The 20,546-nt window shown below is 48.7% G+C and overlaps 1 protein-coding gene across 1 annotated transcript in view; it reads left to right on the forward strand.

Annotated features, from left to right (window-relative positions):
- Window positions 1-20,546, forward strand: part of Adcy2 (adenylate cyclase 2) — a 494,315-nt gene that overhangs the window by 459,843 nt on the left and 13,926 nt on the right. Inside the window, exons 21-22 of the mRNA XM_045139193.1 lie at window positions 7,035-7,181; window positions 9,727-9,834. Of these exons, the coding sequence (XP_044995128.1) occupies window positions 7,035-7,181; window positions 9,727-9,834 (255 nt within the window). The remainder of the gene's footprint in view (window positions 1-7,034; window positions 7,182-9,726; window positions 9,835-20,546) is intronic.

Below are 20,546 nucleotides of genomic sequence, written 5' to 3' on the forward strand. Positions count from 1 at the left end.
GGGTTCCCAAGTTCTGAAGAGAACCACTGGTTCCGTGTTCCCCTACTGAAGGCCTTCGCTTTTCACTCATGGATGGCGACTCCTGGGTGTCCCCAGGTTGTACTAGGTGGCATCTGAGCTGATCAACAGGCCTTGAATCCAGAAGGAGGAGCATCGCACCACTGAGGCAGGCAGCGAGGATCGCTGCCCTCTGCAGAGTTCCAGGCCTGGAAGCTTCTCTGATGAGCCACATGGCATGGAATTCCTCTGGACTGCCACGGTCTGAGCTTCACTGCCAAGCTGCGTGGGTCAGGGTGTGTGCTGGGGTCACAGCTGCTCCGGCAGCCACTGTTGGATGCCAAAGCTAAGTGAAAAGAGCTAGAGCAACCCCATAAATGTGCCTGGTGACTTCACCCCACGTTCAGGATCAAACATCTCTGGATTATCTGGAGATATATATATGTATGTATACATATAGATATAGATAGAGATAGAGATAGAGATAGAGATAGAGATAGAGATAGAGATAGAGATAGAGATAGAGATATGCATGTGTGTGTATGTATAGATATGTGTGTGTGTGTGTGTGTGTGAGTGTGTGTGTGTGTGTGTGTGTGTGTGAGTATAGATAGAGAGAGAGAGGAAAGAGAGGGAGAAAACACACCAGGGCCTCACCCAGTGCAAAGGAACTCCAGACACATGCACCACCTTGTGCATCTGGATAACATGGGTCCTGGGGAATTGAACCTGAGTCCTTTGGCTTTGCAGGCAAACATCTTAACCACTAAGCCATCTGTCCAGCCCTGCAGGTTTTTTGGTTTTTGGTTTTTCAAGGTAGGATTTCACTCTAGCCCAGGCTGACCTGGAATTCACTACATATTCTCAGGGCACCCTGGAACTCACTGTGATCCTCCTACCTCTGCCTCCGAGTGCTGGGATTAAAGGCATGCACTGCCATGCCCAGATGGTTTTTATTTATTTATTGTGTTAATGTAACTGGGTTGTGCAGTTCTGCAGCATAATCGTCATAGATGAAAGCATCATGCCGCAATATCCAAAGGTGGGGACATACCTGCAGCTGTTGCTAGATCCTTGAAGTGGGCTCAGTTCCAAGGGCCTCCAACACTGGGGCAGAGACCATGGTTGCCCCAAGTGCGGGAGAGCACACAGTGCCTGCTGGAAGTGCCCAGCCCGGGCCCTTGCATGCCCCCTCCCCCTGCGAGACCTCGCCCAAAGCATGTGCCCCAGGCTGGTACCTCTGAGCTGGGCCATCTCCTAGCTCCTCAGAAGCTAAAAGCCTTTCAAGGTGGGCCACCGTGCAGAAGCCTTCACACGTAGCTAGCTCCTCAGACATTCCAAACGCCTGCTAGACTTGAGATTCACCACCCCTGGGAAGTTACCAAAAGCATTCCGGGACTGGAACAAACCAGCCATTGTTTTGTTCCCGTGTTGGTTTGAGGGCACAGTACTCCAGGCGGGGTCCAGCTGCCCAGCCCTCTCTGGGGCTCTGGAGTGGTCTGAGCACTGGAGGGCACTTACGTCAGTGCCCCGTGTGGGTGCCAATCTTTGTGCTCCCGTACGGCATCCACCACACAGTTGTGTTTCCAGAAAACCGGTGACACTTCTCAGTGAGTCACTTGAAGATAATCCAGTGAAAGGAGACTTTGGCAAACAAAAGGAATGAGCAGGATTTGATGTCATGTTTTCTTTTCCTTCCTGAGATGAGCTTTTACACCGGCAGCATTCATTACATCGTAGCACTAGGAACGCATGCATGCATGAAGCCAGGGCTGGCTCCTATGTAAATCACCTCCTCACGTGCGTGGCCCTCCCTGGACCAGAACCAGGAAGCTGGAGCTCTGAAAGAGAGCGGGAAAGTGGCTTCCGCCCCTTTGGGTGTTAGGCTATGGGTGCTGGCTGCATTTTAAGTCAAGGGCCAGTCAGCGCTTAGACACCCTCCACAGCACACTCTTCTTGAACAATTCCTGGGAAAACAGCACAACGTATGTCAAGACCTAACCTCACAGCGAGTCATTTTTATTTTTGTACCCTTTGTAGCACTATACAAAAGAAAGTAATCTTGCCAGGCGTGGTGGCACACACCTTTAATCCACGCACTCGGGAGGCAGAGGTAAGAAGATCCCCATGAGTTCGAGGCCACCCTGAGACTACAGAGTGAATTCCAGTGACTTACTCACTCTAACAAATCAATTCCCCAAGGTTTTTCTTTTGATGAACTATCATTTACAATGCCTCTTTTCAGCCTGTGGCATGGAGCTGGATGCCATGTTTGAACCGGTTTCTTAGGCACCTCTTTCTTCCCCTTCAAACTTCTCAGCAGCTGTGGGCTGTCCTGGCTGGGGCCATCATCCACAGGACTTCCCTTTAGGCTGGGGGTGCACACCGTGCCCACAGTGGCCCACCCTTTCATCTACAGTGTTTCTAGGAAGCCCCTTAAATGAACACACCAGAGCCACCTTTCTATGCCTTACCGAGAAACCTGCCCGTGTCTCCCAGTTGGCCCTTTGCAGAGTCCCCAGGTGAAGGAGGTGGTGTGTAATGTTCAGCCAGACGGCCTCATCTTTTAGAAATCAAGAGTGTGGTGAATGGAAGCCTCAGGGGGGGCATCTGGGGGATGCACTCTGCACGCCAATAAAACCCCCTTTCCTCATGAAAATGTAGGGTTTCCAGGATCCCAGCACCTCTACAGTACCTTATCCCGGCTTACACTGAGCTTTCAAGAGCTACTCGGTACTTTTGAATTAGCCTGAGCAGATAAGGCATTACCTGACAGTGTTCAGTCCATGGCATTACACAATCCCTCCATGGGGAAATGGAGGAGCTTAAAGCCACAGGCCCTGGTTACACAGCTCACAGGAAGAGAGAGCGGTGCTCCAGTCAGAAAATTTAGAACCAAACATACTTGCAGCTCCGCACGCTCTCTAGAACATACCAAGCTCCCTCCCGCTGAGCACCATACTCCTGGGTGTTTGCAACAGCAATCACAGTTTGTTGTTAATTTCTTGGGATTTGCTCTTGCTCCAAAGAGACCAGACTTGCTGAGGGCAGGAAGTGTAGAGTTCACCTCTGTGTCCCTAATTCCTGGTGAGAAATCTGGCTTGACAGGCCCTCAACAATAAGGGTGTGTGTCTGTAGCAGACAGCTTCAGGTTTGCTGAGATGAACCTCCAGACCAAGCACAGTTATGGAGGAAGGGATATTTATTGAAGCTTACAGATCCAAGGGAAGTTCATAATGGCAGAAGAAGCTGACCTGCTTTCTTCACAGTACCAATCACACAGAGAGAGAAGCACAAGCCTAAAAGCCAAAAGCCACAGCACACGTCAGGGACTCCTGCTGGGCACACTTTGCCTATCTTTAGATTGAAACCTGAAACCCACCACCATACCTTAAGATCCACCCAGTGACACTGCCTCCAGCCAGGTGGCTGCAGATGCAAACTACAAACAAATAAAAAACTGAATATATTAGGGGCCAACTATTCAAACCACCACAGTGGGCATGTGTGCATGAAGGGCATTAAGGTCACTCTTAGCTGGTGACACCTTCATATATTCATTCCTGTGTTCCAAAGGAAGGACATAACAGTGGGCAGAGTTGATAAATAGCCCACTTGAAATCTAGTTGATCTTCAAACTGTCAGTGTGTGAAGTAGGATTTGTCAACTGGAAGAGATCTGGGGAGAGAATGCAACAGGAAAGATATCCTGAGGGGAAAGCATGGCCCCTCCCCTAACCTATAGCCTAGAACTGACCAGAAACTCCCAACCTGGCACCCATGACTTTGGGTCTCTTAGGGATTCTGCAAAGTGCCTGCAGCTGAACGTTAAAATGGGGTCCTGACCCTTGCAAATGCCAAGAGCAGAGGATAGTTGAATGTCTGTTGGGTTGGGGCTTGAGAGGGGAGACACTCTGGTCCTGGGATCCAAAGCTTCCCAAAGATTGGTGATATCAGCTCACTAAGGGCATTTCCCCAAAGGTCCCAAGTGACTCCTCTGCCCAGGAGAGAGGTTGAGTAGACCACGGCCCTCTGTCTTCCTGGCCTTTTTGAATGCATGGGTTGGCCCTGGTCCTTCTCCCAAGCTGGCCGGGAGCTTTGCTGGGTCACCCTCCTCTGCCAGAACTTATGTCTTCATGTCCTGTCCTTCATCAATCAGAGGCGCTCAGTGGGACAACGCATGGAGCCTTTCAACATGACGTGCATAGCGTGGGCCCACCTAATGGGGGAGGCTCAGCTGGTCACTGAGGAGGCTCAGGGACCTGCTTCTTAGAAACCCCTGGCTGATCCTCACATGCATTCCTGTGCATACACGGAGAATTAGATGAAATTCTGAGAGGAACTGCCAATCAGTCCTGCATTCAGTTTTCTCTCACTCCCAGCCACCTTAAAAACTCCCAGGGAAGAGATGGCTTAGCGGTTAAGTGCTTGCCTGTGAAGCCTGAGGACCCTGGTTCGAAGCTCAATTCCCCAGGACCCACGTTAGCCAGATGCACAAGGGGGCGCACGCATCTGGAGGTCCTTTGCAGTGGCTGGAGGCCCTGGTGTGCCCATTCTCTCTCTCTCTAGCTACCTCCTTCTCTCTCTGTGTCATTCTCAAATAAATAAGTAAAAATAAACAAAAAAATTAAAAAAACAACTCCCAGGGAGGGCTGGAGTGATAGCTTAGTGTTTAAGGCACTTGCCTGTGAAGCCCAGGAACTCATGCTTGACTCTCCAGATCCCATGTAAGCCTGACACACTGTAACGCAAGCACACAAGGGCACACATGCACACAAGGTCGCGCATGTGTCTGGAGTTTGATTATGGCGGCTGAATGCCCTAGCGTGCCCATTCTTTCCCTCTGCCTCTCTCTCTGTCTCTCTCTCTCTCTCTCATGAAAAGGGCTGGAGGAATGTCTTAGTGGCTAAAGCATTTGCCTGTGAAGCCAAAGGACACAGGTTAGATTCCCCAGGACCCATGTAAGCTAGCTGCACATTTCCTTTACAGTGGCTAGAGGCCCTAGCATGCCCATTCTCTCTCTCATTTTCTCTTTCTCTCTTTCTCTCTCTTTCTCTCTCTTGCTGCCTCTTTCTATCTCTCTCTCTCAAATAAATAAAATAAAATAAAATAAAAGGCCAAGAAAATAAAACAACAGGCCAGTCTATTGGGCTTGTCTCAAAAAATATGTGGAAAGGGATGGAGAGATGGCTTAGCGGTTAAGCGCTTGCTTGTGAAGCCTAAGGACCCCGATTCGAGGCTCGGTTCACCAGGTCCCACGTTAGCCAGATGCACAAGGGGGTGCACGCATCTGGAGTTCGTTTGCAGTGGCTGGAGGCCCTGGCGTGCCCATTCTCTCTATATATATATCTGCCTCTTTCTCTCTCTGTCACTCTCAAATAAATAAATTAATTAATTAATTTTAAAAAATGTGGGAAAAAAAAGCCTCCAGGGGAAAGAAATAGATAAAGCGACAGGACGTATACGGGGTGTGGGCACTGTGCTGCCCCTGGTCCAGGTAGCGTAGCATGAGTCCACTCCACCTCAAAGCGGTTGTGACCATCACTCACGGGTAAAGAAGAGTCCGCAGAGGACACCAAATGCCGGAGTTAGGCAAGCACTCACTGCCCACCTAAGGACTCACCTGGGGTTCCTGGGGGGCAGAGCTCACGGGCAGGTGCGCAATGCTTCCCTCCACTCAGATGTCAGCTTTCTGACGCTGGACCTCCAATGGCCCCAGGCTGAGCTCAAGAGAGACCCTCCACACCTAGGTCGGCTCCCATCCCCCCTCACAGCCCTTCCTTTCTGAGCATCAAATTGGAAGGTGCCACTGTGCCATGTGAAAACTATGGAAACACCTTAAAACTATGTGTGTGAGAGAGATGGCAGCTTTGTCAAGGGACAAACAGCCAGGAGTCTCTTCCCAGGTAAAGTCAAAAGTGTTAGGTCAGGACAAAATGGAGGCAAAGGGAATCATGCACATTCCTCAAGGAATTGCCCAGCCATTATCCCTCCCCTGCCTAACAAGGCTCCAAGTCTAGATTTACCTTCTCTCTCTCTCTGTGTCACTTCTGGTCTCACCCTATGGCTAATGTAAAGAACAGAGATTTGCTGCTCCAACAAAGAAATTCCTTCCCTTCCTCACCTTCCCCCAACTGAAGAGCCTATAAAGCCACTATCTGTGACCCCAAGCTGACTGCTCCGCTCTTGATAGTCAGTCCTGGCAGCTCGTGTTTTTCCCCCCAATAAAAACCTCCATCTTGGGCTGGAGAGACGGCTTAGTGGTTAAGCGCTTGCCTGTGAAGCCTAAGGACCTCGGTTAGAGGCTCGATTCCCCAGAACCCACGTTAGCCAGATGCACAAGGTGGTGCACACGTCTGGAGTTCGTTTGCAGTGGCTGGAAGCCCTGGCGCACCCGTTCTCCCTCTCTCTCTCTCTCTCTCTGTCTCTCTCTCTCTCTCTCTCTGTCACTCTTAATAAATAAATAAATAAAACTTCCATCTTTGTCTCAGCACGGTCTTCGTGGTCTTGGACACTCCTGAACCTTACAAAAAGGACCTCCCCCCAACAATACCTGACCTCACACAATAGGAAAAAGTGGCCCAGGGACTTTCATGCTTACACTCTGGAGAAATTGCAGAAATCACTTGGGCAATAATTCGATCTGCTCCTTTCAGGAGGGACAACGACAAAAATATTCATAAAGATTCCAATCCAAAGAATGGGGCCCCAACAAGCGGTTATAGCACAATACAGTCGCTTTGAGATGCTTTTGTTTCCCTTCGTCGTTCAAAGGGCATCTTCTCTAAGCCAGACTCTGATACCTTATGCGTCCCAGGACAGAACTGACAGAGGTGACTCTTGAGGGTGGCCTCTGGGAGTGGATGGGTGGCGGCAGGGCAGGCTTGCGCCTGCTTTTCAAGGGCCTTGCCTGCGCAGCGTGGAGGGGGGCTGGGGCTGGGATCAGGGCACACCCGTGGTTGCCCTGCAAGCCCTGTGTCTGGAGGGCCTCTGCTTGAAGAGCGCCTACTGTTCCTGTCTTCTGTTTTCTCCGCGCAGGAGTTATACCACCAGTCGTACGAGTGCGTGTGCGTCATGTTCGCCTCCATCCCTGATTTCAAGGAGTTCTACACCGAGTCAGACGTCAACAAGGAGGGCTTGGAGTGCCTCCGGCTCCTGAATGAGATCATCGCTGACTTTGACGACGTAGGTGCCGTGACAAAGCCGGGGTGGGGTAGAGGGTCCCCCGTCCCACACTGCAAGATCCCCGTGCGTTTGAAGGCGGGTCAGCATAGTGTCACATCTTCAGACTTGTCCTCAGATCTACTTGCTGACGGCTTGAGTCGAAGCCATGAGCTATCTATCTAGTCCCTGAATAATTTAGGGGAGACAAACACATTTTAGTATTGAAGCCGACATAACTGCAGGGGACACTATCTGCATCTAATGAATTAGCAGATTTTCTAGAACCGTAGCACTAGGAGAAAATACTTGCCCACCCTTATATATAAAGGCAGTCAAGTCTACTTATTATAGTAGATTATTGGCGTGCCCGTGCATATTTCAAGGCCTCTGTCAGACACCAAGCTGAACTATACGTGATTGGAATGCTTTATTAATGACAAAGCAATAAATGTGTGGGATAATACATCATTGTAGATGGGATAAGGTGAATATTTTAGACTTTAAAATAGGCGTCATCTTTCAACTTTTTTTAAATTTCATTTATTTATTTGAAAGAGAGAGAAAGGGGGGAGAGAGATAGAGAGAGAGAGGATGGGTGAGCCAGGGTCTCCAGCCACTGCAAACAAACTCCAGAGCATGTGCCCCCTTGTGCATCTGGCTTATGTGGGTCCTGGGGAATCGAACCTAGGTCTTTAGGCTTTACAGTCAAACGCCTTAACCACTAAGCCATTTCCCCAGCCCCTCATTTTTCAACTTTTAATGTTCAGTCTACAAGAGGATAATGTGACCTATTTTCTGGTAAGAAAAAAAAAAAACAAACACCTCTGACTTCAAGGCTCTTTCAGGGACACAGTTCTTGTCAGTGTTATGCAAAATGGAAGGAATTTGTCATGCGTGAGCATTACGCTCACTGCGTCCTGTGGAACTCTGAAATATGTGACATTATGTAACAAGATGTTCCAGACCAACCTAGTGCCAAGTATCCGGTGGGCCTGTGTCTTCTCCTCCTTACCGTCATCCCCTCTGGGTTTCCCTCATGGTATTCAGGGGGAAGGCCTCCTGGCAAGCAGGGATGTCTGGTGCTATACCAAGTGCGCAGTGAGAGCAGTCATGTTAGCTGCCACCGCCCTGCAGGGACAGAAAGTTCCCCGGTGGGTCAGCTACTTTCTCCGTTTCTGGGACAAAATACCTGCACAGAAGCGACATAGAGAAGAAATGGGTGTGACTCAGCTAACAGTTCCTGAGGGTAGAGTCCATCATACTGGGGAAGAAAAAAAAAAAACTAGAATATATGAATGCATGTTTGAGAATTTTAAAACAGCATGGTCAAAAGCAGAAGCTATATTTTGCATTTTTAGACTCTGCCATCCATTGAGAACCTAAGTCGTCCTCTGGATACATTTATCAATGTAATTTGATTCTAAATAGTATCAAATAGAAATGTTGTGACTGCCAGGCATGGTGGCGCACGCCTTTGATCCCAGCACACGGGAGGTGGAGGTAGAAGGATTACTGTGAGTTCGAGGCCACCCTGCGACTACATAGTGAATTCCAGGTCAGGCTGAACCAGAGTGAGACCCTACCGCGGGGGGGGGGGGGGAATGCTGTGACCTGTTTACTTTATGTATAACCTCCATTATTATGAATTTAATAGGAACTGCATCACAATTGAAATAATAAAAGTTCTATTAACAAACAACAACAACAACAAAAGCAAGGCAGGAGCTTGGAAGCTGGAGTCACATTATCACATTAACACGCCCACCTTGGCAAGCAGGAAAAGGGAGAAAGGACAGGAAATGGGGCTGGGCTGGAGCACCCCAAGGCAGGCCCCTTGGGACACTTCCTCCCTTAAGGCTTCACCTCCTGAAAGGTCCCCAGCCTCTCAGAAGAGCGCCTCCTGCTGGTAATTAAGTATGCAGACACGTGAGCTTAGGGCGGTCACTTTACATTGAAACCCTCCCGCCCAGCACTGAAGGTGAATGGCAATGGGTGTGTCCAGATGTGTACCCGGGATTGCTCACATAGCCTCAACTCCTGGACATGAATCCTGGCATGATGTTCCCTGAAGGCTGGATTGCCAAGAAAACAGCAAGAATGCGCTTCTGCTCTTTGGCTGGCACCATTCATGAGTCCTTAACAAAATCTGCAAAAATTTTAAAAATTAACAAAAGTTCACTTTCAACAGTCTGTCAGGATGTCACCCCCCATCCCTGCTCTTCCCTTCAGCTTCCGTTCTGGTTGCTCCCTGCCCACCATTGCCACCCTTGAGCCAGGGCAAATCATGAGAAACGGGCGAGCCCCTGCCCATCATAATTTGCTGCGCTCCCTTCCCGAGCCAAGCTTGGCAGGAAAGTGTGTTTACAGGAAGTAAATCACTGTGTCCTCTTAGCCCCCAGGGTCACGCTCTTTACGAAATGCATGAAGTGTCCTCTCCCCGAAAGCTCGAAGCGAGGGGGGCCGGTGACGGCAGTGTTCGTGACAAGCCTCGTTTGCTTGACTGTGCGCCTGGCGCTCCGGGTGCCGGCGTTAGATCAGTAACCACGCAGTTGTCATTGCTCCGCAGCTGCTGTCCAAGCCCAAGTTCAGCGGGGTGGAGAAGATCAAGACCATCGGCAGCACGTACATGGCAGCGACGGGCCTGAGCACGGTGGCCAGCCAGGAGCACACGCAGGTAGGTGCCAAGGTGCCACACACCTAAGACACGTACGGAGCCACGCAAGGACCCCAAAACTCTACTGAATGTGCACCCCTAAGCTCAGTGGTCGTGTTCCTAAGCAGGGAGCTCTGGGGATTTCTCGGAGCTGTCAGGATTCCCGCTGTCTGTCCGGTAAGAGGGACACAGCCCGTCCTCGCTGTGAGCAGATAACTGAAGATGAAAGCCGGTTGTGAAGGGACTTATTCAAGTTGGCCCTCTGCCATCCTGGGTTGACAAAAGTGAATTGCGATTTGTATTTATTTTTTAAAATTGTGTTTTTAGGTGGCCTATAGAAATGTAGGCATCATTCATTCTGGAATTGTCAAATACAATCTGATTTTGTACCCAATCTCCCTCCCGTCCCATTCCCTTCCTCCTGTATCTTCCTCCCTCCTGTTTATATGTTACCTAGATCCTTTGCTCTTTCCCCCACCTCCTTCCAGCTCATCTCTCTACATTATATTTGCTTTTGGCTGCCATTCTACCTCTATAGGTTTTAGCCACATTTGACCCCATTATAGAAATCACTATGGAGGTTATCTTTAAAAATTAGAAATAGGGGCTGGAGGGATGGCTTAGCGGTTAAGGCGTTTTACTGCAAATCAAAAGGACCCAAGTTCGAATCCCCAGGACCCACGTAAGCCAGATGCACAAGGGAGCACATGTGTCTGGTGTTCGTTTGCAGCAGCTGGAGGCCCATTCTCTCTCTCTCTCTCTCTCTCTCTCTCTCAAACAAATAAATAAATAAATAAATAAAATATTTTTTTTAAATGAAACAAATGGGCTGGGGGTATGACTTAGCAGTTAAGGCACTTGCTGCAAAGTCAAAGGACCGAGGTCCAATTCCCCAGGACCCACATAAGCCAGATGCATGAGGTGGCACATACATCTGGAGTTCATTTGCAGTGGCTATAGGCCCTGGTGCATCCATTCTGTCTCTTTCTCTCCCTCTTTTCTCTCTCAAATAAATAAAGAAAATTAAAATATTTTGAAAAACTGAAACAAGGGCTGGAGGGATGGCTTAGCGGTTAAGGCACTTGCCTGCAAAGCCAAAGGACCCAGGTTCGATTCCCCAGGACCCACGTTAGCCAGATGCACAAGGGGGCACACGCATCTGGAGTTCATTTCCAGTGGCTAGAGGCCCTGGTGTGCCCATTCTTTCTATCCCCCCCCCCTTTCCTCTGTCAAATAAATAAATAAAATTTAAAAAAATAGAAATAGAACTCTCATATGACCCAGCTACACCACTCAGGGGCATGTACCCTAAGAATTCCACTTTTACTATGCAGATACATGCACATCTGTGTCTGTTTTACCTTTATTTACAGTAGCTAAGAATTGGAATCAGCCTAGATACCCGTTGATAGAATATAATGAAAATGTTGTCTACAGACAGGATAGCATTCTATTCAGCAGTACAGAAAAATGAAGTTAGGAAATTTTCAGGAAAATGTTTGAACCTGGAAGACATAGCCGTAAGTGGACTGACTCAAACCCCTTGCCTTTTGATAGAAAACGCAGGAACCAGAAGTCCTTACTGACCACATAGGATTTGACTTGCAAAGGTGGTTTGGCAAACTTGAGTCTCCTTGTCATCCAGGGGTTGTAAGGAGAGCTTTCTGTTGGGTGTTTTGTCTCTGTGTTTGTGCACGTTTGTGTGGACGTAGTTTCTGACTTGTGAAGTGACCAGAAGGGGTGAGTGAGCAAAGACTCCCGTCCTCCTGAGAGAGCGTCCATCCTGGCCAGCACTCCGCGCAGGTTAGCGTGCAGCCTGCCCCCTGCTGTGTGCCGTGGGGAGAACTCACCAGAACACAGCCTCATGAAGGTGGGTGGAACCCAGAGAGAGGAGGGACTGCTCGCGCATTCTCAGCTGTCCCTCACCCCCTTTTGCAGTGGGCATGAGTTACTTTATCAGTGAGGAAAAGAAGAAACGCATAATAAAAGAAACCTTAGGACAGGCTGGAGAGATGGCTTAGCAGTTAAGCACTTACCTGTAAAGCCTAAGGACCCCCGTTTGAGGCTCGGTTCCCCAGGACCCACGTTAGCCAGATGCACAAGGGGGCGCACGTGTCTGGAGTTCGTTTGCTGTGGCTGGAGGCCCAGGCGCGCCCATTCCCTCTCCCTTTCTCTCCCTCTTTCTCTCGCTGTCTGTGCTCTCAAATAAATAAATAAAAATACAAAAAAAAAAAAAAAGAAAGCTTAGGGAAAAAAATCTTACTATTGGATTGCACTGCCAGAAGTGACCTCCTAAGACTTCTTGGAACCTGAGACAAAAGAAGAACAGTGTACCCTGATGCACGGTCTTGCATAATTTTTTAAATATTTCTGTTCATTTTTATTTATTTATTTGAGAGTGACAGAGAGAGAAAGAGGCAGATATGGAGAGAGAGAGAATGGGCGCACCAGGGCCTCCAGCCGCTGCAAATGAACTCCAGAGGCCTGCGCCCCCTTGTGCATCTGGCTAACGTGGGTCCTGGGGAACCGAGCCTCGAACTGGGGTCCTTAGGCTTCACAGGCAAGCGCTTAACTGCTAAGCCTTCTTTCCAGCTCCAGTCTTGCATATTGTTAATGGTTGGGATTTTATCTACAGAACATTAAATCATTGAAAATTTTTCTGGAAAATGTAAAACGGAAGTTTTAAAATGTAACATTGCTTAGATATCTTATTTGTATTCAAAAGCGAGCTAATTATTTTACATTTTGCCCTCTGATTTCACTAGACACCAACACACGTCTTGATACTTTTAAAACTTAGCCACTAAAAATATAACATGAGGCCCGGGCATGGTGGTGCACGCCTTTAATCCCAGCCCTCAGGAGGCAGAGATAAGAGGATCGCTGTGAGTTCGAGGCCACCCTGAGACTACATAGTGAATTCCAGGTCAGCCTGGGCTAGAGTGAGACCCTACCTCGAAAAAAAAAGTAGTATGAAAATATGAATGAGGGACAAACATGCTGTTTTGGCTTCAGAATTCAAAATGTTGAGCCTAGTACTCTCAGCATCTGTCTGAGTTCCCATGGCTTCTCACAGCCAAGCCACACGCAGGAAGGGTCACTTATCTTCCTGCTACTCTGAAGACTGGGCAGGCCTGGGCGGAGGCGCTGGCTTTGGGTGAGGGCTTTCTTCCCTCGTGTGTGATAGCCGCCTTCCCACTGCAGCCTCATATTGTATGGTGGGCGGAGAAGAGAGATGGGCACAGAGAAGAGAGAGGGAAAGAAAGAGGCCGGCAGGCAGACACAGAGAGACAGGGACAAAAGATGGATGGGAACAAAAACTCTTGGGAATTAAGCCAGAGGCTGGTGTTCCTGTCTTCAGCTTGCCTACTAAAGGGCTGAATTTTCCTTCATCGAATTCTCTATGCAACTTCCCTCTTAGACATTGTTGCAGTCCGGTTCACCTTGCTGGTAGACATCACCCAACCAAGAGCAGCTTCTGGGAAAAAGAGATTTATTTTAGCTTACAGGCTTGAGGGGGAAGCTCCACGGTGGCAGGGGAAAACGATGGCATGAGCAGAGGGTGGACATCACCCCCTGGCTAACATCTGGTGGACAATAGCAACAGGAGAGTGTGCCAAACACTGGCTAGGGGACACTGGCTTTAATACCCATAAGCCCACCCCCAACAATACACTCCCTCCAGGAGGCGTTAATTCCCAAATCTCCATCCGCTGGGGATCTAGCATTCAGAACACCTGAGTTTATGGGGGACACAAACCAGCACAGACCTAGGCACACGTGGAGATGTATTTGACTCATATAAGCACGTCTTCGTCCAGTCAAGTTGGCACTCACGGGGTGGAGCGATGGCTCATTCAGTAGAGTGCTTGCCGAGCAGGTGTGGGGACTGCAGGTGGGTAACTTCTGGATCGCCATGGGTGCCTGTGTACAGCCCTGGTGTTTGGGAGGTGGGCATGAGGATCCTGCGGCAAGCTAGCCTGACTGGCCAAACTGGCAATCCCTGGATTCAAGTGAGAGATTCCACGTCAGTAAATAAGATGCACAGCAGTCAAGGAAGATACCTGCTGTCAACCTCTGGCTTTCACACCCACAAGCACACACCCACGCTTACATGAATAAACATGCACCCCTGGGTGCGCATGCGTGCACACACACATGCATACTCACTCACAAACAAGAAAAAAAAATAGATTAAGTACCACAAGTCCACCCACCCCTTGTCAATTTGATGCCCAAACACATCTCAGACTATACCACCACCGAACACGTCCAGCCATCCAGTTCTCAGAGGTAGACATCCACCTCCCTGCCCATTGCGCAGGAGGAGAAACCAGCATGGCACAGCCATGAGCCTTACCAAGTTGTCAAGAGAAGAAGAGCCTTGTGCAGGACTGCAGAAAAATACCCAGCAGGCACATGCTAGACTCTGCCCGTCCAGGACTCCACCTGGTGGTCCTTGATACTGCCCACCCCCACTTCTTGTCTGCCTCTTCCTCAGCCTCCCCACCTGATGCATCCTGCCTGGTCGTGGGTGTGAACACCCTTGGGCATCACTGCTCCCAGCCAGCCCGTTTGCTGTAAGCTCGCCTCTCTCTGCACCATCAGCCTTGTCTTCACGTCCCTGCGCTGCATACGGACCACATGCCCAGTGGCCATTCTGCAGTGACAGTTTTCAGGGGACACGGCACAGGGGCTCACACATGAGGCTACTCCCCCTACAACTCCAAGCCTTCTCATCTGTTTCCCTTGTGCATGACGCAGTAACCGTCCCTGTTTGATCAGGTTGTAGGGAGGATGATATTATTCAAAATGGTTTATAGAATCCATGGTCTGCATAGGCAATTAAAATGCTAACAGTAACAATATGTGAAGGTGTACTCTGATTTATATAATGGCATCGCTGTCTCCTCTGGAAAAACAAAGATAAGAGATTTTGGCATAAATTAAATATCAAATGTCATCATGTCCACATAGGATATTCTACTCAACATAAGGCATCTGTGACCAAAGCCATTAACCAGAATCTCTGTAAGGTCATCTTTTAGCTCAGTGAAGGTTTTTATTTAAAGGAAAGTTTATTATAGTTTATGAAGGGAAATATATGTTTTATAACTGTTCATACCAATATTCATTATTTTCATTTTAAAAATGAATCAAGGCGGGCTGGAGAGATGGCTTAGCAGTTAAGAGCTTGCCTGTGAAACCTAAGGACCCCGGTTCGAGGCTCAGTTCCCCAGGTCCCACGTTAGCCAGATGCACAAGGGGGCACACGCGTCTGGAGTTCGTTTGCAGAGGCTGGAGGCCCTGGCACGCCCATTCTCTGTCTCTCTATCTGTCTTTCTGTGTCTGTTGCTCTCAAATAAATAAATAAATAATTTTTAAAAAATGAATCAAGGGGCTGGAGAAATGGCTTAGTGTTTAAGGCACTTGCCTGAGAAGCCAAAGGACCCAGGTTCAATTCCCTGGGACCCACGTTAGCCAGATGCACAAGGGGGCACACGCGTCTGGAGTTCATTTGCAGTGGCTGGAGGCCCTGGCGCGCCCATTCTCTCTCTCTTTCTCTCTCTGTCTGTCGCTCTCAAATAAATAAAAATAAGCAATTTTTTTTAATTGGGCCATGGGACTGAGCAGAGAGTAGAGGGCTCTCCAAAGAAGAAATGCAAATAGCTAAAAATATTATGTTATTATACATATAATATAATATAATAAATTATATAATTTCTATTATAAAATGTTCAACATCTTAGTCATCATAGAAAATGTGATTAAACCTCCCCTGAGATTCCATCTCACTCTGGTCAAAATGGCTAGCATCAAAAACAAATGATGACAAATACTAATTAGTTTTTTTTTAATTTTTTTATAAAATTTTTAAAATCTTATTTTTTGGCAAGCAGAGAGAGATAGAAGAAAGACAGACAGAGAGAGAGAATAGGCATGCCAGGGCCTCCAGCCACTGCAAACAAACTCCAGACCCATGTGCCCCTTGAGCATCTGGCTTACTTGGGTCCCGGGGAATTGAACCTGAGGCTTCACAGGCAAGTGCCTTAACCACTAAGCTATCTTTCCAACCCACTATGTTTTTTTTAAAAAACATTTGTATTGTTTCCTTCTTTTTAACCATTTTATTTTCTTTATTTTAAACTATTTTGTTGAACATTCCTTAAGAAAAATTTCTTTACTTACCACATGTAAGCACATTGGGCATCAGAACTGTTTTTGAGGCTTAGTCAAGAGCTGTTGTTGGTCTGTCAGTTGACCACCTGTTCTATCCAGATCTTGCTGGGTCTCCTCTGAAATACCAGTGTAGCTTAGCTCACATTTCCCCCTAAAATACGCTTCCTCTCTCACCTGCCTAAGTTGGCTCCAGGATCCTCCATGTGGGCCACCCCTGAGAGCCCTGCACTGGCACACCCAGGGCATCAGCAAGGGAAGTGGGCTGGCAGAGCAATGGACAGGAAACCCTTTCATGCCACCTCTACCATTCCCTGAGTGCTCAAGCCAGGAGCCACTCGGTTTGGCTGCTGAGGACCTGAGAGACCTGTCAGGCGATCTGCCTGCTCTTCCAAGCCCAGAGCCCTTGCTGATGACCAGCCTTGGGGGCAACAGTCTGGAAACGCAGAATGCAAACGCGTGCAAACAGCAGTTCCAGCGCTGGGGGCGGAGCGTCAGAGGATGCTGCTGGTCCGTCACAGGGGTAGCTGGGGTCTTTCGAGGTCTCTCACTGCCAAGTTCATCGAAGCTGACGTGCTTACTGAAACCAACAGTCCCGCTTGCCTATACCTATAAGCACAGAGGGCAGCTCTGGTCTCTGCTGAAATGAAGTCTAGTGCCTATGCTTTCTGGTATACGGACTAGAGTTTTCATCGTGTGTCATCAGTAGGCAGACATTTCCTTGTGTTTCCATGAGGGTAACAGGAACATGAAAACAGAAAAGAAAGAGATTGAAAGGGAGAGGGAGGGAGGGGTAGAAAGGAAGGAAGGAAAGAGGAAAAGGGAGAGGAAGAGGGAAAAAGAAAGGAAGGAAGGGAAACAGAGAGAGAAAGAACGAAGGAAGGAAGGGAAGAAAGAGAGGCTGGAAAAATGGCTTAGTGGTTAAGGCACTTGCCTGTGAAGCCTAAGGACCCAAAATCAATTCCCTAGTACCCATGTAAGGCAGATGCCCAAGGGAGCGCATATCTCTGGAGTTTGTTTGCAGTGGCTGGCGGCCCTGGCGTGCCTATTCTCTATGTGCCTCTTCTTCTCTCTCTCAAATAAAAAAAATTCAATATGAAAAAGAAAGACAGCCGGGTGTGGTGGTGCACGCCTTTAATCCCAGCACTGGGGAGGCAGAGGTAGGAGGGTTGCCATGAGTTCAAGGCCACCCTGAGATGACAGAGTTAATTCCAGGTCAGCCTGGACCAGAGTGAGACCGTACCTTGAAAAACCAAAAAAAAATATATATATATATATATATAAAAATAAAAATAAAAAAGAAAGAAAACCATCCTTCTTTGCTAGATACACTGACACTCTCAAAGACTTTGAAATGTCAGACACTTAGATCAGTGTCAAAGTCATTCAAGAATATGAGATGGTCCATGGACAGAAAGAGGGAACAACTTGGCTAACTAGATCCCAAAGCACTGTCTCACTGTCATGGTTTGAAAACTGTCCTCAAGTGGCTTGGTCCCCTGCCTGTATTGCTATGGAAGGTACCAGAACATTGGAAAGGTGGGAGGTCAGCTCACTGGAGGAGTGCCCAAGAGGTGCACCGTGCCACCTTCCTGTCCACCCTTGCTTGCCAGCCTAAGGGAGGTGGTCAGCGTCATCAGCTGTGCCAGGAAATGCAGTGTCTGAACCTGTGAGCCAAAATGAGACTTCTTCCCTGTAAATTATCTCACACATTTTGTCCCAGTGACCTGGAGCCGGCGGCCTACCGTGCGGACCCTTCCTGAGTACCGCTCGGTGAACCCCGAGGCCCAGGCTGCAGCTCTGCTTGCGTCGGGTCCCTTTTATGGTCACCACGGCCCTCTGAGGTAGACAGCTACTGACTTATTTTTACAAGTGAGGAGAATGAGTCCCAGAGAAGTGATCTGATCGGTTGATGGCAGATCCCAGATCTGAGACCACCTGGCGTGACTCCAGCATTCCCACAGCTCCTTCCCCCAGGTGAGCCGAGTCACAGCTCTTTCATCTCCCCTAGGGGGGTTGGACATCCCTGCAGAGAGCCAAGATGACAGCCAGGTGTCCCGGGAGCCGTCTCCTTAAATGCTATCCCAAGTCCCCTTGCAACCAGCTGGGAATCTGAACAGCAGGAATTTTCAACACAGGTCACGAGAGCGTTGCGCATGGAGGGAATGAAGGTGACCTTGATGTTGGCCTGAAATATTAAGCAATCACTTGGATTTGATAATCATCCCGTTAAACATAGATATGCTTCCTTGTGAGTTTCTGGGTCCTTGCTCCGGGGCCAGCTGCAGTCCCCCACCCCCAAAGACACCCAGGCAAGGGAGCGTGCAAAAGTAAGAGAGTTTTGGGAGACAGTTTTGGTGAACAGCTCTCTCAGTTTCTCTTCAGGGAAATGGGTTTATAAGCATCTGAGGGCAGGGAGGAGGACCCTAGGGTGACTGGATGTACAAGGTTCATTGCTGATGCCTAATTAGCATATGGGGACGTTCATTCTAGCACGTGGGCAATGGCAGGGGGGTCAGGTGATCTAGGGTCTCGGGGGATGGGCTGTGTGAAGGCTGATGAGTTTCCTAGGCAACTGGCCAAAGGTCACAGGGCTGTGGGCAAAGCCTAAGTTCAGGTGTGCCAGGCTTGGAAAGGGAGCGGCCTCCTGTAGCCCGGGGGTCCGTAGCCGTGCCTGGCAGCTCAGACCCCTCTCCTAAAGGCTCCAGCTTGCGCCTGGCAGCACCCGACACCTTCCACGCTTCTGAAATTTCCAAACCAGCCAGCTTGAAATATGTGTCCCGGGGAAGCACGTGACTCGTCCCTGGGTAGCTGAATGCAGGGCAATATTTGGAGATAATCTGGCAGAAAAGATTTGAGTCATGGGAGAAATAGCTTCTTCCTACTGCCGTCAAGAACTTACCAAGTACTCAGCTCTATGGACCTCTCAAAAAGAACTGGGATCTTTCTGCAACCTCGCATAATTTTTTTCCCCCAAGGGTTTTCTGAGTCCACATGAATTATTGATATTGGATTTAGACTGGACTCCCAGAACTCAATCTTGCCTGACGGCTGAGGTCATCTCGCACCTCCACTTTTAGCACGAGAACAGCTTGGGGGATAATGAATCAGGGATCAGGGAATGTGCTTTACACACCTTGGTTCACAGGAAGCAAACCATTTCTCCCAAGGCAAATATGCCTTCTTCACTTGGACGCTTGTGATTTTTTCTTTAACCACATGAAGTTTGGTTTGTCAGTTTAGCTAAATGGCTAATGCTTTCTGTTAAAAGGCAAGGTGGGGTCCATCTGACTGCAGAAGCCTTGGATCCCTTGTTCCTCATAAGTCCCGAAATGAAATCTATTACTAAGATATAGTAGAAAGCCTCACTGGTCTTTCAAAGACTAAACAACATTGTGGATTGACACCAGAATCAGCTGACCAGCTGCTTCCTAGTTCCAGATGACATTGTTCAGTTTTCCTTTCATGAATTTTTTTTTTTTTTTTTTTTTGGTGAGGATTTTTCCCTTAATGAGAAATGCAGTTGCACTTTTCCATTCACAGTTTTTAAATTTATTATTATTTATTTATTTATTTGAGAAAAACAAAGAGGGAGGGAGGGAGGGAGGGAGAGAGAGAGAGAATGGGCACGCCAGGGCCTCTAGCCACTGCAAACGAACTGCAGATGCATGCGCCCCCTTGTGCATCTGGCTAACATGGGTCCTGGGGAATCGAACCGGGATCCTTTGGCTTTGCAAGCACATGCCTTAACTGCTAAGCCATCTCTCCAGCCTCCATTCACATTTTTCTTATTTATGGCTTTGGTGGCCTGCAGCTTAGAGAAAGCACCCTGCTTGAGAAGGGGGAACATTTGCCAATGTTGGTCATTTCAGCTAGAGGTTGAGGGTGCTATTCACATCCAGTAGTGAGGTACAGAGATGGAGCTAAACACCCTGTGATGCCCAGGATGTCCCCAGAACAAAGCATCGTTTGTTCCAAAAGTCAGTAATGCCAAGGTGAGAGACTACTATAGTGTGGCGCCTCTCTGTGGGCTGTACTTAGCTACTGCGTGGACAAGGTGACCACCGTGTCATTGTCACGGTCATTGTCCTCATTCTCTTCACTGCCACCTTGGGTTGCTGTACCCCGTCCTCAGCTTGAAAGCCTGGCTTACGTCCCCATCTCCCTCTGTCCCTCACTGCTCTAGAGCCTCTGGGAATTGGTTTTCATCTTCTACCAGGGCAACTGCTGTGTCGTTTCTGTCCCGAGATCCTTCTCTGCCTCTGAGGCATGATCTCTCTCTGTCTCTGACTGAGCGCCCCCCGAAATCCAACGGCAGCAGCTTCTCATCCCAGAAGTGATGGCTTAATCGTATTCTGTTGCTTCTCTCAAGTAGTTCTGTGTCCCTTATGGCCCAACTCCCTGTCTGTACCCCACTTGAGGACATGGCTCAGGCCAACCTTCTAAGAGTTGTCTGCCCTTCCCTTGGAGCCTGGCAGGCTTGACTGGGCAGAGCAACAGTTCTTCTTAGGCCCCAGATAAGCATCAGCCAGCTTTTCCCCTATCAGTCCCAAACT

This window comes from Jaculus jaculus, chromosome 21 (assembly GCF_020740685.1).
Source record: "Jaculus jaculus isolate mJacJac1 chromosome 21, mJacJac1.mat.Y.cur, whole genome shotgun sequence".
Classification (NCBI taxonomy): domain Eukaryota; kingdom Metazoa; phylum Chordata; class Mammalia; order Rodentia; family Dipodidae; genus Jaculus; species Jaculus jaculus.